Source organism: Triticum aestivum, chromosome 4A (genome assembly GCF_018294505.1).
Source record: "Triticum aestivum cultivar Chinese Spring chromosome 4A, IWGSC CS RefSeq v2.1, whole genome shotgun sequence".
Lineage (NCBI taxonomy): Eukaryota > Viridiplantae > Streptophyta > Magnoliopsida > Poales > Poaceae > Triticum > Triticum aestivum.
Window position 1 is genome coordinate 318,715,011 of NC_057803.1, and position 17,759 is coordinate 318,732,769.

Consider the following 17,759-nt stretch of genomic DNA (forward strand, 5'->3'; position numbering starts at 1 on the left):
AGATAATAATTTAGAAAGTTTTGTACAACCAAATTGTCACTGGCCTGTCACCAACAATGCACGCCTGCATGCATGCATGTAAACAAGGTGGACATGGCTGAACAATCCTGGATATGCACGCCATCGTTATGAAGCACCTAACTAATTACAACCATGCACCACGCTGTGTGCATCTCCATCGATCTGGTCACTCCCTACCCGGCCTTAACCCCAACTACTTAATAATAACCTCTCTAATGCACATTACTGACTTGGTTACACATCTTTATAAGAAGTGGCCGGCATGCACTAGTGTGGCACTCCACATAGTAGCCACGACTCAGTAGATGGCGGCATTGGCGGCCCAAGTCGCGGCGCTGGCCGCCGTCCTCCTCTTTCTCCCTTCCCTCCTCGCTCCCGTCGCCGCGCAGCAGGGCAAGGCCAAGGCCTTCTGCATCAGCCAGTTCGCCATCGCTAGTCAGGCTTGCTCCATCCTGCCGCCCAGCCCCCCGGAGGACGACCATCACCACCACCACGATGATGACGACGACGACGACGACGATGACGACGACGACGACGATGACGAGCACCATGGCGGTGACGGTGACCGCCGCCTCCGTGGACGCCATGGCCACGCGGCGGTCTTCAACATCTCGTCCCTTGGCCTGATGGCGGCAAACAACGACAGCAGCGGCGTTCACGTTGCAAGAAACGGCACAGGTCACCATGGCGGCAACCACACCCACCGCGGGCGCGGGCGCGGACGCGGGCGTGGGCGTCTTCGTGGTACTGGACGCGGCCGGCGTGGGCGTGTGCGCGACGGTGATGAGGACCCCGATCATGACGACGACCACAAGGAGGACCCCGACCATGATGATGACCACGAGGAGGACCCCGACCACGACGACGACCATGACGACGACGACGAACATGATGATGATGATGATGACGACGACGATGACCACGACCACGATAACGACAACCACGAGCACCACCACGACGAGGAGCTCCGGGCGTACCGCGACTGCTGCCGGTGGCTGCAGGAGGTGCAGAAGGACTGTGTGTGCGAGGCGCTCCTGCGGCTGCCGCCGTTCCTCGTGAAGCCACAGCACAAGTACGTCGTCCGGGTGGGGCGGACGTGCCGGATCGTCTACCGCTGCGGCGGCGTGTAGCCAACTGGCCGGTTCACACGTTTGTTTAACTGCACTCATTGTCCCTGCTTCCTCTCTACGATTACGTGGATGTTTTGCTCTTCAGTCTACATAGATGGATAATTAGGTAGGCAGCACGTATGGATCGGGTATAGTTTTTCTACCTAGTATTGTCCTCAAAGTTTTTCGATGTGCTTCCATTCCGACAGACTAATTGATAATAATACTACATGTTGTCCTCACAAGGAGTTTAGTAGTAAGTACTATCTATGTATTGTTTCTACACGCATGATGCGTGTTTGACAAATCATTAATCAAGGGACAAAATTGCAGTTACAGATTATTAGAACAAAGAGAGGAGAGAAACCAGAAAAAACAATGATTAGATAGCCACATATAAGGAATGCATGGAAACCAATGATCTCTACTACTAAAGGATAGTTTGTTAGTTTTTCACTTTCATGGTTTCCACCCGTCCAATAATACATGTCCCCTTCCACCGATTGTTCTTCGTGTAAGATGTATCTGGTGGAAGCGTTCCTACTCCTCCATAGAGGAGCCGCGAGGCTTTATTGATCGTGGGCAGGAAACGCCCCTGCCGTGGCTTACAAGTCATCTACCGATCGCTAGGATTCGGTAGGATAAGAGATAGGAGGTTACAAGGGAGAGGAAGAGATAAGTAGTTTAGATTACAACAGAATATATGTCTAAGTCTAACACCCTCCCTTAATCTGAACTACCTATCCTAGGTTGAGATTGTTCTTGAATGCTTCGAATGGCTTGTACGGTAAGGCTTTGGTGAAACCATCAGCTACTTGATCTTTTGAAGGAATAAAGCGTATCTCCAGTTTCTTCTCTGCAACTCTTTCCCGTACAAAATGAAAGCCTATTTCAATGTGCTTTGTTCTGGCATGAAAAACTGGATTAGCACTTAAATAAGTAGCACCTAAGTTATCACACCATAGGCATGAGGCACGACGTTGCTTAACACCCAATTCCTCAAGCAAAGACTCAACCCAAATGATCTCTGCAGTAGCATTTGCCAATGACTTGTACTCAGCTTCAGTACTCGACCTTGACACTGTTGCTTGTTTCCTGGCACTCCATGAAATAAGGTTAGACCCAAAGAAAACAGCAAATCCTCCTGTGGATTTTCTATCATCACTACAGCCTGCCCAATCTGCATCAGAGAAAGCACTAACCAGTGTAGAATGGGAAGGTTTAAAACACAGCCCCAAATCTATAGTGTGCTTCACATACCTTATGATCCTTTTGACAGCTGTCCAATGAGCAGAAGTGGGAGCATGCAGATATTGACATACTTTGTTAACAGAAAATGAGATATCTCGCCGTGTCAAGGTTAAGTATTGCAAGGCTCCAACAGCACTTCTATACCTGGTGCTTTCCTTCTCATTAAGTGGTTCCCCTTCATAAGCTGACAGTTGTTCTGATGAGGATAATAGTGTGGGGGAAGGCTTGCAATCCTTCATTCCCATCCGAGCCAAGAGTTCAGTGGCATATTTTTCTTGTTTCAACACTATACCATCCTGAACCTTCTTAACTTCAATGCCTAGAAAGAAACTTAAATCACCAAGATCCTTTAAGGCAAATTCTGAGCTTAGATCACGCAAAAGAGCATTAGTAGCATTCTGAGAAGAGCTTGCAACTATAATGTCATCAACATATATGAGCACAAAGATGACTGTATTTGCCTTATTGTATATGAAGAGAGATGTGTCAGCTTTTGATGCAACAAAGCCAAGATGTTTCAACTGCATACTTAGTCTGGAATACCATGCTCTAGGTGCTTGTTTCAAGCCATAGAGAGCCTTGTCAAGTTTGCATACATAATGTGGTTTTTGCCTGTTTTCATAACCTGGTGGTTGCCTCATGTAGACCTCCTCTTCCAGAACATCATGTAAAAACGCATTCTTTACGTCTAGCTGTCTCAGACTCCATCCCCTAGACACAGCAATTGCTAGCACAAGTCTTATGGTTGCAGCTTTTATTACAGGACTAAATGTATCCTCATAATCAATACCATAACGCTGCTTAAAGCCTTTAGCAACAAGACGTGCTTTATACCTGTCAATGGAGCCATCTGCCCTCTTTTTGATTCTATACACCTATTTACAATCAATGATGTTTTTACCTCTTTGATTTGGTACCAAACGCCATGTCTTGTTTTTTATCAGGGTTGTATACTCCTCATCCATGGCCTTCTTCCACTTTGGATCTCTAAGCGCATCATCTAGTTTTGTCGGCTCTCCTGAAATACACAGCATACCATACCTTATTGTGCCATCAGTCCTTATTTTTGGCTTTTTAATACCTTTTTGTAGTCGAGTTGTGACTTTGGATGTGGCTGGTTGCTGCTGTACACGCGGGCGTGCGGATCCACTTGTCGCAGAAGATCCTGGAGGGGAGACAGGAGTTGCCGCATCCGATCCTGTGGTCGCAGATGTGGCGCGCGGATCCACAGCCGCACCGTCTGTAGCCGCAGACGATCCCGTGCCAGTCGCGCCAGGTGGGCCTGTTGGCTGCATGCACCCGCCGCGCCTCGCAATGATTGGCTGCATGCGCGGGCCGCTCGATGGAGATTCTCCGCGCGATGACGTGGCGGTGGCGGAGCGGCTCGCCCGCGCCTATTCTCCTGTTCGATCGAATCACGATCCGAGGCGAATATCCGCGCGTGATCCGAGGGGGATTGAGGCGCAGGGGTGGCAGGCGCCGCCAAATCATCCTCGAACGCCGCGCCACCTTCGTCTTCTTCTTCTACATGAAATATAGCTTCATTTTCTTCAGGATTTTGATCATTCTGTCCGTTTTCTTCCCTGTTTCCTTCAGGTACCTGCACACACGGAAGACAAGCACTGGTTCCAGCAGGAATATTATCATCATGTTGGTTTGTACAATTGTTGTTTCCCCCGTGATCAAAACCTCGAAGTGTAGGTGGAAGAAGAAGAATCTCTTGACGAAGAAGAGCGCCGGCATTGGGATGGAGGGATTCAAAAGGGAAAATTGATTCATCGAACACAACGTCTCGAGATATATAGACTCGGCCCGTGGGAACATCTAAGCACTTGACTCCTTTGTGCATAGGACTGTAGCCCAAAAACACACATTTTTTTGAACGAAACGCAAGTTTGCGTGTGTTGTAAGGTCTTAGGTTCGGCCAACATCCACAACCAAAGACTCGTAGAGACTTAAAATCTGGTTTTGTTCCAAACAATCGTGTGATTGGACTTTCATACTTGATGACTTTGCTGGGTCGAATATTTATAAGATATGTGGCAGTGAGAAAAGCTTCATCCCAGAATTTTAGGGGCATGGAAGCATTGGCTAGGAGTGCTAATCCTACCTCAACAACATGACGATGTTTACGTTTAGCCGAACTGTTTTGCTGATGAGCATGGGGGCAAGAGACGTGGTGGGAGATTCCAATTTTTTGAAAAAAGGAATTTAGCTTCTCATACTCACCACCCCAGTCGGTTTGCATAGCAAGAATTTTTGAGTCTAGTTGGCGTTCAACAAGATTTTGGAAGTTGGTAAAGACTTGAAAAACATCAGATCTTTTCTTTAGTAGATAGATCCAGGTGAACTTGCTATAATCATCAATGAAACTCACATAATAAGAGAATCTACCAACTGATGTGGGGGCTGGTCCCCATACATCTGAAAAAAATAAGCTACAATGGAGCAGTGGAAACACTTGTTGATATAAGATAAGGTAACTGATGACTTTTAGCTTGCTGGCAAGCATCACAAATTGACTCAACGCTAGACTCATAAGGTAGTTTATTCTTGCTAAGAACATGCTGAACTATAACTGAGGAGGGATGACCCAGACGACTATGCCACCTGGCCGAAGAAGGTTTGGTGACACTCCACGCTTGTTTATTCGACCATGATGAAGATGAAGATGATATGAGTGGATACAGGCCTCCCTCACATTTTCCTCTAAGGATGATTCTCCTCGTTGACAAGTCCTTGATCACAAAAGAGTGAGGATAAAATATTATGAGAACATTGTTGTCAAGAGCAAAACGATGAACAAAAACAAGATTTTTTGAGGCATGTGGAACATGTAAGACATTGTTAAAAAGTAGGTCTTTTACGGGGGTTTTAACAATTGAATTTCCAACATGAGTAATGTCCATACCAGTTCCACTTGCCGTGTGTATCTGATCACCGCCGTGGTACCTTTCCCGCATCGTCAACTTGTCGAGCTCGCCTGTGATATGCTCGGTGGCACCAGAGTCGGCATACCAGTTGGTGTCAATGCCGTAGTTGTTGGTGATGAGGTTGGCTGCCTTCTTTTCTTCATGATCATCATCATACCGATGCCAGCAGGCTCTTGCTCCGCCAGCATGGAACTTGTAGCATATTTGGCACTCGGGGTAGTCGCCCTCTTGCTGCTGCTGTTGTTGTGGTTGAGGGCGAAAACGTTGCTGGTGACCACCGCCGCCACCCCCGCGACTCGGGGAAGGAGAGGAGCGGTTTCCTCGACCGCGGCCCCCTCTGTTGCTTCGGCCACGGCCTCCCCTGCCGCGGGACTGTCCGCGCCCCCTATAGATGGTGTTGGCAGAGGAGCGGAAACCTGCTGGACCGTCGCCCAGCATCTCCATCCGCTGATCAAACGCAACAATCTGCGCAAAGAGATCATCGATGGTGATGGAGTTTTTGATGGCGCCGATCACTGCCACGATGGGATCGTAGTCCCGATCGAGGCCAGCAAGGATGTAGTCCACCATCTCCGGGTCGGTTACCGGACGTCCAGCCGCAGCTAGCTCGTCCCCGAGGCTCTTCATCTTGGCGATGAATGCGTTGCTCGACATGTTGCCTTTCTTGGTGTTGGAGATGGCCATCCGCAGATTGGTTACGCGGGATTGTGACTGCGCGGCGAATAAAGTGGTAAGGGCATTCCAGAGATCAAAGGTACTATCCTTACTGATCACTTGCGCCAGGATTTCTTGAGTGAGGGAGTTCAGCAGGTAGCTCAGAACCTGCTGATCCTTCGACAACCACGGGCCGTACAGAGGATTTGGCTCTATGGCTGTGGTCTTGTCCGCCTTGGTGACTTCGATGGTCTTTGGCGGTGCAGCATCGCTGCCGTCGAGGAGGCCGGTCACTTGCGCGCCTCGCAGTGCCGGCATGACATGCGCCTTCCATAGGAGGTAGTTCCCCCTTGCGAGCTTTTCTGATGGTGGAGCACCTAGGTTGAGGCCGGCGGCGCTCGAGCTCGTAGCCATGGCGATGGAAGGGTGTTTAGGGTTTCTGGTTTGCTAGACGATAGGAAGAGACGTGGCTCTGTATACCATGTAAGATGTATCTGGTGGAAGCGTTCCTACTCCTCCATAGAGGAGCCGCAAGGCTTTATTGATCGTGGGCAGGAAATGCCCCTGCCGTGGCTTACAAGTCATCTACCGATCGCTAGGATTCGGTAGGATAAGAGATAGGAGGTTACAAGGGAGAGGAAGAGATAAGTAGTTTAGATTACAACAGAATATATCTCTAAGTCTAACACTTCGAACCATGTGATTACCTCTGTTAATTTTTTCGAAACCAAACCCCAGCTCCACGTTTATGGTGAAAGAAATCCTGTAGTTGTATGTACACAATCTCAATCACATCATATCTCTCCTTACATTTGCCTATGGATTCCGTTCCTATCTCAACCCAATCAAATTTCCCATGTTGAAACACTAGAATAGAGTTGCCCCATTGTAATACATGTGTATTGAGCTAGTTAAATATTAATAGTCCACCTCACTCCCTAAGAACTGACAAGTGTCCATTCAGCGATCCCATCGATAAGAACTTTCCACCAGCGGTTACGTCATTCGAGAGTTCTGATGCGGAGCATCCCACGATCATCCCCATCGACGCACCTACACCTCCAACAACATCACTTGGATCAACGACAAGAGCCCGAGCCAAGGCTATCGAAAATAAGATGAACTCACTCCTCTCGGAACTTCCACTTTCTATGCATGAGACATGACTACTACCTAAGTCCAGATGTTGTGCATGATTAGGTACCAAGAGGACCCTCCTGAAGATGCACATGAAGATGTACAAGTCCCCAAATTCATGGATGAAGAGAAACGACGGAAGGAGTCAAGATCAACTCCCAGGCCCCGAACAACCGGCCATGGCCCTGGACATCCGGCCCCTAGAAGTGTCTACGGCGGCAAGGAGCCAGCGGCCAAGTCTACAGGGCCCGGACATCCGGCGTCCAGCCCGGACATCCGGCCCCGGCCCAGAAATCCGGACTCCACCTATCCAGAAGGCAGCAAGACCACCCCCGCCAGCCCGGACATCCGGTCACCGCAGCCCGGACATCCGTCCTTCCACAAATGCCCGGACATCCGGCCCAACGCTCGGACATCCGGCCCCGTCTGTCTGCGCACAGTAAAGGGACGAGGCCCAGGTACCCCTTTCACCCCCTAGACTATAAATACTCTCCTCATCCCTCTTTCTAGGGTTAGCATTGGTTTAGCTCGTATTTAGCGATAGAGCATTGCTCATCCACATTGGATCTACTCCATGAGAGAGACCGCGACCCCTCTTCGGAGAAGATCCCTTTGGATTCAAGACCTCCTTGCGGAGAAGAACATCAAGACCTCCTCACGGAGAAGACCGGCTACCTTTGTATCGTCCTTAGTTGTCCGTGGATCGTGTGATCTCTTATGTACTCGAGGATCTAGCACATGTGTGACTATTTCGTGTTGGTTTAGTGATTTTCTCGTGTTTCCTCTTGTGTTTCCCCTCGTTTTCCTCCTTGTGTTCTTCGTGTTCATCGCGGGATCCGCTCCTTTCGTGAAACATCGGCCGATTAGGATTCCACCCTACATCATCTTGGTATCATGAGCCACGTTGATCACGATTTCGGAGCCTCCCCGTTGTGTTTCTAGCCTTGTTTTTGTTGTTTCTGTCCCTAATTCAGAAATTCCCCACAAAAATAGCCCCACATTTTTTTTGTGATTTGTTGGTGTGATGAAGTTTTGTTGGATTTGATCTGTGGATTTCGTGTGTTGCAGGTAGATCTAGCTTTCCATCCACTTTTCCCCAATTTCCATCCACAAATTCCGCTGAATTTTGCCCGGATTTGACCTCTCCACGCGGTGTTCATCACTTCCGTCCCCGGATCCAGAGCCCGGACATCTGGCCCGACAGCCCGGACATTCGGACTTCAAGCCCGGACATCCGGCCCCTGGCAGCATCACTTCCTCTCCACCGCCTACTTTCCGTCCATATTTGGCCAAATTTTGTTCCCGTGCCCACATATACTTCCGCATACCACCACCACTTCCGCATAGCACCACCGCTTACCAACACCAACTCCAATTTTTTTTTCCAATTTTTCTTTGAGAATTTGAGTTGCGGTCCCGTGTCCTACTTGTGTTTCGCCTATTTAGGTATGGTTCGACATCAACATCACCGTCACGCATCTTTGCCATGGACGCGTCATCAACAACGACCACCTCAACTACACCTTGGTATTCATGACACTCATTGGATCATCATCATCCGTTCTTGCTTACGGACGAGGAACCGACGAAACGGTAACCTCAACTTGGTATTGGACATATCATTCTTGCCATTACATTGATAGCCATCATAGCCTTACTCCTTTGCGTCGCTTACCCATCGAGACTAGCCGTTGAGTATTGCCGGCAACGAGACTTATGCACATTAGTGATCATACTTCCCATAGCATGCATACATAATTGTTGCATATCTTGGTATCATCTCTTGTGTCACAAGGTTGTCATCGCATACACAATTGCTATCTTGGTTCGTGAAGCATTGCATGAGAAAAGAACTCAAACAACAAAGAGCCAAACAAGCTTTTAAGCAAAAGGGGAAGATAAGCAAAGAGCTTTTAAGCAAGAAGCATAGCATCATACAATATTAAGATTGTCATACTCGATCATCTTGGATCATATCATAGAAACACCTTGCATAGAGCATACTCGGGATAGAAGTTGTTGCATTTTTGCTTAGAAGGTTGTGCACAAGTCTTTGTATCTGCCTATTGTGTAATCGTGCTAGCGTCTCTCTAGTGTTGCGCAACAAGGGCATTTTTGTGGATTCCACATTTTGGCTCATCCTTGGTTGCATGACCCCACTTATCTTTTTGTGTGTGTGTTTCTGTGTACCTTATATTGCTTGGTCTACTTGTTGCACTGCAATCTTGCGAATCTTTTCCAACATTATTGAAGCTCACTTACAATTGCATCAAATTTTGTGCCACCATCCTCACCAAGTTCCACCATAAGCTTTTACTTGTGTAGGTGTGAGAAACCGACAAGAATTGGTACCAATTGTGCTATTTCCTTGTCCATATTGGAGTGATCATTGATCCACTTTCAACTTTGGTCAAGGTACATTTGGTATTTGTTCTTCTCTTTCTACCACTCACATTTTTCTCTTGGAATGATGGATAGGCGAAGTACTTCTACCAACCCACTCTTCATTGAGCACGACGACGACATGAACTCCTACGTCACCAAGAGCCACCTCTTTGGTGCACAACGTGCTTTGCATCAAGAGCAACAAGAAATGAGTGAACGCATCGACAACCTCGCCGCCGACTTGCGACTCTCCGAGCAACGTACAAGGGATTACTTCGACCACAAGCTCAACGATCACAAGCAAGAGAACGACACAAGAATGGACGAGATTCGCGCTTTGTTGATCAACCGCTCTTCTTTCACTTCATCTTCATCTAGACGGAGCCGCTCAAGTCGACACTCCGACTTCACCCTCTCCGGCTCAAGTACACCAACGTCGAACACTCTTCAACATGCCACGCGCAACGACCGTCAAGAAAGCCTCAATCCTATACGTGACACCAACTCTCAAGAGCACCGACAATGTCAAACCAAAGAGGCTTTTGCGCTAGCACAAGAACGGCCATGACAACGGCAACATGAAGAGGAAGAGTGTGCGCGTCTACACCAAGATGCACAAGATGCCGAGGCACAACGCCAAGAACAACAACTCCGTGAAGCTCAAGCACTTGAGGCGCAACGTGCCATTCAAGATTCAAGTCACGTCGTCGCCACACGTAATCACCATCGGCGTGAACAAGAGGAAGCACTTCACGAAGAATCTCACGAACGAAGATTTTAAGCTCGCGTGCATCGTCAAGTTCCTCAAGTTCCTCCTCGAGCTCGACAAGCTCCTCCACAAGATCGCCAAGAACATCAAGTTCATCAAGAGCATGAAGACAATGGAAATCCTCCACGACAAGAGCAACATGAGGTTGAAAACCCTCATCACCAAGAGCAACACGAGCTTGACAATCATCAACAACACGGGCGTCATCATCCCCGACCCCAACACAATGAAGAGCAACGCTACGGCAAGCTAAAGTTCACCATGCCCAAGTTCAATGGAAGCAATGATCCCGAAGAGTATCTTTCATGGGCATTGAAGGTCGACAAAATCTTCCGTTCGCACAACTATGAAGAAGAGAAGAAGATCGCGATGGCATCCCTTTGAGTTCCAAGACTATGTCCTCATTTGGTGGGAACAAGTTATCGAGCGCCGAGAGGCAAGAGGTGAACCACCCATCACTACTTGGGCGCAAATGAAGGATTTCATGAGAGCACGCTTTTTTCCTACCTACTACAACCACGACCTCTTTAGGAAACTTCAACTACTCAAGCAAGGAACCAAGAGCGTTGAAGAGTACTACAAGGAGATGGAGATTGCCATGATAAGAGCCAATGTCACGGAAGATGATGAGCAAACTATGGCACGTTTCTTGAATGGACTAAATCACCCTATCAAGAAGATCACCGACTTCCAACCATACTCGAACCTCATCGAGCTCGTGCATCAAGCTACAAAAGCAGAACGTCAAGCGCAAGACGATTTCAAGTATGCCAAGTTCTCATCCAAGTTATACGGCTTCTCCAACACCCAAACTTCAACGACTCCAACACCGTCTACCAAGCCTTCTACAAGCAACGTCGACAAATCGAGTTCCAAGAAAGTTTCGTCAACCCCTAGTCATCATCCTACTACAAGAAACTTCAAGCCGAGAGCTTCATCATCATCAACCCCCACCGATGAGACCGCCAAGACAAGTTCCTTCAAATGCTTCACATGCGGAGGCCGAGGCCACAAGTCCTACGAGTGCACCAACAAAGGGACCATGATCCTCAATGACGATGGAACCTACGACTCGATGAGTGAAGGCGAAATGGAAGGTCTTCAGCAAGTCGCCATGCACCGGCAAGTGAACGATGAAGAGGAACAAGTCTTTTGTGATGAAGATTCAAGTCCCGCTCTTGTTGTCTCCAAGGTCTTGACTCTCCAACATCACCAAGACGAAGACCAAAGATGCCACATATTCCACACCAAGGCCGACATCAATAGAATATCCGTCAAGGTCATCATCGATGGAGGGAGTTGTCATAATCTTGCAAGTTAAGAACTTTGCTCCAAGATCCAATTGCCCAAGACGAAGCACCCACATCCATACAATGTGCAATGGTTAGCGACTCCGGCACTATCCAAGTCGAGCATCGAGTACAAGTCTCTTTCAAAATTGGTGCCTATGAAGACAATTTGGAGTGTGACGTCGTTCCAATGACATTTGCCACCTTCTCCTTGGACGCCCATGGAAATTTGATAGAGGAGTCAGCCACAACGGCCGAACGAACCACTACATCTTCAAGATGAAGGGAAAGGAGTACGTACTTCGCCCATGTCTCCAAGCCAAGTGATCGTCGACACACAAGCCACCCATCGTGGAGAGAATAGTGAGAGAGCGAGCCACCAAAAAGAGAGTGAGCGCCACAAGCCCAAATCGACGCCTCCACGATGAGCGAAAAGAAGAACTTAGTCCTATTTGCCACCAAAAGTGAGATAAGAGGAGTGTGTGAGAACCCATCTAGTGTCCTACACTACGTCCTTTTGTGCAAGGACAATGAACCACAAGCTAACACCTCTCACACTCTTCCCCTAGTGTTGTCTTCTCTTTTGCAGGAATTTCATTATGTTTTCCCTGAAGAGCTACCCCCGGGACTACCTCCACTACGAGTCATCGAGCACCGCATCGACCTCATCCTCGGAGCACCTCTCTCGAACAAAGCTCCCTACTGCGTCAACCCCGAAGAAATCAAAGAAATACAAAGGCAAGTAAAGCATCTCATAGACCATGGACATGTGTGTGAAAGTTTGAGCCGTTGTGTCGTCCCGGTCATTCTTGTGCCAAAACGAGACGGTAGCTTTCAAATGTGCTCCGATTGTAGACATATCAATGCTATCACTGTTCGTTATAGGCATCCCATTCCACGCCTTGATGATATGCTTGATGAACTTAGTGGTGCCACTATCTTTTCAAAAATTGATCTTAAGAGTGGTTACTATCAAATCCGCATACAAGAGGGTGATGAATGGAAAACCGCTTTCAAAACCAAGTTTGGCTTGTATGAGTGGTTAGTCATGCCTATGGGTCTATCGGAAGCACCGGGTACTTTTATGCGTCTTATGAATCATGTTTTTCGCCCTTACAATGGTGTGTTTGTTGTGGTCTACTTTGATGATATCCTTGTTTTTAGCAAGTCTCTCAAAGAGCATGTCACCCATGTCCGTACTGTTTTACAAACTCTTCGAAAAGAGCATCTCTATGCCAATATGGAGAAAAAACCGAGAGAAAAAAAAGTAAAAAAAAGAGAGGAGAAAAAAAACGTGCACGACGTTGCGAGGGTCCCGATCTTTCGATGAGATGATAACTATGAGACGACTTTGACGATCCGACTACAAACGTGCACGATGTTGCGCCTTAGCAATCGCTAAACCAATCTCCTGAGGTTACTGACGATGCTGGAAGCACGGTCAGCCTGACCACGAAGGTCTATTCCTGCAAGCAATCGAAGAACGAGTAAGAATATGATAAAGCAATCTGAATATTGCAAATAAATATGAAGTATTGATAATGGTGGGGATCCGGAAGCGGTCTTGGTCTGGTCGTTGGACACAAACGAAGTACACGAAGTTGCAATGGCTAACTTTTAACTAAACAAATCCCAAGGAAAAAGCTACTAGATGGATCTACTTATATAGGAGCAAGGGGTGGCGGCCAAGGAGGTGCGAGGACGTCCCAAGGCAGCCTAAAACTAACCCTAGGTCGTACAAGGCTCATGGGCCCAAGTGGAGGTGATGCAACACCTTTGGGCTTGTAGTTTGACTCGGATTCTGCTGCAACGTCAGATTGTTTCGTCCGTAACTCAACGCTCCAGACGAATTTGAAGGTGAATCCAATTGGGTTGGAAATAGCACGAAATCTAGTTTCCAACAAAAAAAGAATCACCCAATTCGGAGTCCGTATGAAAAAGTTGTTGCCATTTTGAGTCAGGTATGTCTGTGCAGTCCGAATCTGAATCCAGAACGTGAGAGACTTGGACTCTATCTTCTCTTGGCCCAAAAGTGATGTGATAGGACTTTTTGAACACAACCTAAACTTCTCCTTTTCCCTTATCTTCATATGTGGATTGTACAAATGTCCCATACACCTGCAATTAGACAAAACACAAAAGTGTGTCAAGTATTTTTGTTCTGGATAACATAAATAGATTATTGAATAGCTTGCATTAGAAATCACCTGACAAATATGCATGTATGCAATATTTTTGGTCGTATCCAAGGTAGTCATGTCCTCATCATCCTCCCCTTTTTGAAAACAAAGCCTTCCTCGGCGTTGCTTAATCTGAAATGTGGCTAACAAAAGAGACAAGGTGTACATGTTGTATATGTATATGTCATCCAGTTTAACTTCCCTTGATTTTTGCACGTATGACACATGTATACATGAGTAACTTTCATAGTTCATAAAAAATAAAGCCAAAAAATTATCACAAGAAGTAGAAGGCATGAAAATATTAGAACTCAGTTTGCACATATAAGTGAAGCTCTTATTCATTTCAAAAGATTCGCAAGGTTCATCCTTAAACCATCCCAACTTTGGTGAATAAACCTTACTTGCATCAAATTTACATGCTACAACATGCTTAAATAAGCAAACATGCAATAAGTCATTGGACACAGAATCAGCACCAAGATTGGAGGCCATATCAAAATGATTAAACATTAGTTCTTTTGCATCAACAGTTAATTCAATGGGTGCACTAAAAATTGTTGATATTTCAGTTGTTTGATCACTCTCTAAAATAGGTGGTGTGCTCAAATCAACAGGTAACTCAATACATGACGCATTCAAGTTAACTAGCCATGCATCATTCTCATGTGAAGTTATATCATCAATATCTTTACTGTTACCTTGTGGCAAAGATGTAGCTGATGTAGGTACGGACGTTGACAATGTACCATACCCTTGAGATGATGCCGCGCTCATAATCCGAGGTGCAATGATGGAGGAACCCACCGGCGGTGGTGAGCATGAACTGGAATAGTAGTTGTTGTAGTCACCTAATGCATCCTCCTGTATCTGTCTCTCAAAGGTACAAGCACGGACATACATACCAGTAATGCAACGAGGAATATACTGAAATCTTGCCTGAATATCATGGTTCAAACCACCAAAAAATCTATTCATTGTATCGTTCTCAGATTCTTCTATGTCACAATGATGCATATAAGATTTGAACTCTTGGTAGTAAGCATGAACAGTGTTGTTGCCTTGTTTAAATTGTTCAAATTTGCGAAGCAATTCACGACGATAATAAGGAGGGAAAAATTGTTGTCTCATTACAGCTTTCAAAACTTTCCAAGTTGTGGGTTGGTTATCAATGTTTTTCTTACAATGTGCACTCCACCAAACAGAAGCAAAATCAGTAAATGCTCTAGTGGCTTCTCGCACTCGCTCAAGTTCAGAAAAGTCATGGTGACTAAAAACTTGTTCTGCTTCAAGTTCCCAAGCTAGATAAGTAGTAGGATTAAATCTACCCTCAAATGACGGTAAAAAGATAACCTGACCATGTGCTTGTGTGTGTTGTCCCAACTCTCGTGATGGTGAAGATGTGTCCGTCGTCCAAGAATTTCTATCTTCGGAACCTGTCATGATTAGTAGAAACAAGAAACAAAATTCAAGAATAATGTTCCTATGAACTACTAGGGTGTGGTGGTAAAGCGCTCACAGTAAGGCAAATATCAATATCTTACAAGTTCTTACCAAGCAGCAGGTGGTGACAGGCAACCAGCGGTGTCAAATAACTCTGAAGATTGTGTAAAGCGATTACCAGGGGAATGTACTATACACGGTGTAGAAATATGTGGAGCTGGGTTGGCTATATATGGTAGCAAAAGATTAGCAATAATCAATTCAGAGATGCGATGTTGAATAAATGCTCAACGACGGTACTGTGCTGGTCCTAAGCTAGACCGAACTAGAGACGCGAGCCTAGAACACTAATGAGGTCACGTCGTAGCACAACTAGCATTAATGAAGGATACTAAGTAGCTCTGGACAGCAAGATATAAGTGAAGATCACAACGGCACTAAAGATAATGATGTGAAACAACAGCCAAGCAGGATATATCAACAACTTTGTCTCCAACTTTCCTCTGAAAAAGTTTGTGCCGATTTTTTTGATTTTTTTTAAGAATGGTATTGACTCAAGCTTTCAAACACAAATGGAATCACTTAATTCCGAGTTGATATGAGGAGTCAAAAAATTCGAAAACTGGCCTGAAAAACTGGAATAAGCTGTGTTCATGAACTTTGGAGGGCAAAAAGACCTATTTAGAAGACGATTTTGAGGTGACAAAAATTGAACTTACTTCTTCAACTATTTAGATGCGGCTCGTCGCTAGCTTTCGTTTGAGTACTCGCGGAGGCAAAACGGACTTCGTATGAGGAAGTTATGCCTGTTTTACTGAACAGTGCACAAAACAGATTCCAATCCGAATTCAACTACGAGATTGAGTCTAAAAAGATCCGAATTTTGTTTTTTTTCTTCTCTATTTTTTTCCTCACACTTTTTTTTCTTTCTCTCCTTTTTTTCTCTGACTTTTTTTCTCTTTTTTTATCTTTTTTTTCTCTCTTTTTTTTCTCCCTCTTTCCAAAACAAACTAGATAAGATGCAGATTGGATCAAGCGAAGATGTGAACGATCTCAACTATTATTATGACAATGAATGGTGGGTAGCACGTGGTGGAAATTGATGGATGGATGGTGGACAGCGGAAGAGATAATGATGCAGCGGTGGCGTGACGAATGTGAACAGAACTCGAAACTCTAAACGAACTAGACACTAAGACCAGCAACTCGACACGACGATGCAACCGATAATTCAACTATGCAAGCAATGAAAAGAAAATTGCAAAGGCTCAGGTTGGCTTGGACTAAGGATGAATAGATCTAACTCTTTTTTTGTGGCTTTTTCTTGGACAATAGGTAAAAAATAAATCTAATCTATGAAAACTGGAAATTCTCACCGAGCAACCTGAAAACTGATACCACTTGATAGAGGCGAGGGTCCCGATCTTTCGATGAGATGATAACTATGAGACGACTTTGACGATCCGACTACAAACGTGCACGACGTTGCGCCTTAGCAATCGCTAAACCAATCTCCTGAGGTTACTGACGATGCCGGAAGCACGGTCAGCCTGACCACGAAGGTCTATTCCTGCAAGCAATCGAAGAACGAGCAAGAATATGATAAAGCAATCTGAATATTGCAAATAAATATGAATTATTGATAATGGTGGGGATCCGGAAGCGGTCTTGGTCTGGTCGTTGGACACAAACGAAGTACACGAAGTTGCAATGGCTAACTTTTTACTAAACAAATCCCAAGGAAAAAGCTACTAGATGGATCTACTTATATAGGAGCAAGGGGTGGCGGCCAAGGAGGTGGGAGGACGTCCCAAGGCATCCTAAAACTAACCCTAGGTCGTACAAGGCTCATGGGCCCAAGTGGAGGTGATGCAACACCTTTGGGCTTGTAGTTTGACTCGGATTCTGCTGCAACGTCAGATTGTTTCGTCCGTAACTCAACGCTCCAGACGAATTTGAAGGTGAATCCAATTGGGTTGGAAATAGCACGAAATCTAGTTTCCAACAAAAAAAGAATCACCCAATTCGGAGTCCGTATGAAAAAGTTGTTGCCGTTTTGAGTCAGGTATGTCTGTGCAGTCCGAATCTGAATCCAGAACGTGAGAGACTTGGACTCTATCTTCTCTTGGCCCAAAAGTGATGTGATAGGACTTTTTGAACACAACCTAAACTTCTCCTTTTCCCTTATCTTCATATGTGGATTGTACAAATGTCCCATACACCTGCAATTAGACAAAACACAAAAGTGTGTCAAGTATTTTTGTTCTGGATAACATAAATAGATTATTGAATAGCTTGCATTAGAAATCACCTGACAAATATGCATGTATGCAATATTTTTGGTCGTATCCAAGGTAGTCATGTCCTCATCATCCTCCCCTTTTTGAAAACAAAGCCTTCCTCGGCGTTGCTTAATCTGAAATGTGGCTAACAAAAGAGACAAGGTGTACATGTTGTATATGTATATGTCATCCAGTTTAACTTCCCTTGATTTTTGCACGTATGACACATGTATACATGAGTAACTTTCATAGTTCATAAAAAATAAAGCCAAAAAATTATCACAAGAAGTAGAAGGCATGAAAATA

The 17,759-nt window shown here is 45.7% G+C and overlaps 1 protein-coding gene across 1 annotated transcript; it reads left to right on the plus strand.

Annotated features, from left to right (window-relative positions):
* Positions 1 to 243: 243 nt before the first annotated feature.
* Positions 244 to 1,372, plus strand: LOC123081994 (aspartate and glycine-rich protein-like). Its single transcript, XM_044504462.1, has one exon. The coding sequence runs from the start codon at positions 327 to 329 to the stop codon at positions 1,149 to 1,151; it is 825 nt and encodes a 274-aa protein (XP_044360397.1). The 5' UTR covers positions 244 to 326; the 3' UTR covers positions 1,152 to 1,372.
* Positions 1,373 to 17,759: the final 16,387 nt, after the last annotated feature.

Coding starts and splice junctions, on each gene's coding strand:
- LOC123081994 (XM_044504462.1), top strand. CDS start 327: ATGGCGGCATTGGCGGCCCAAGTCGCGGCGCTGGCCGCCGTCCTCCTC.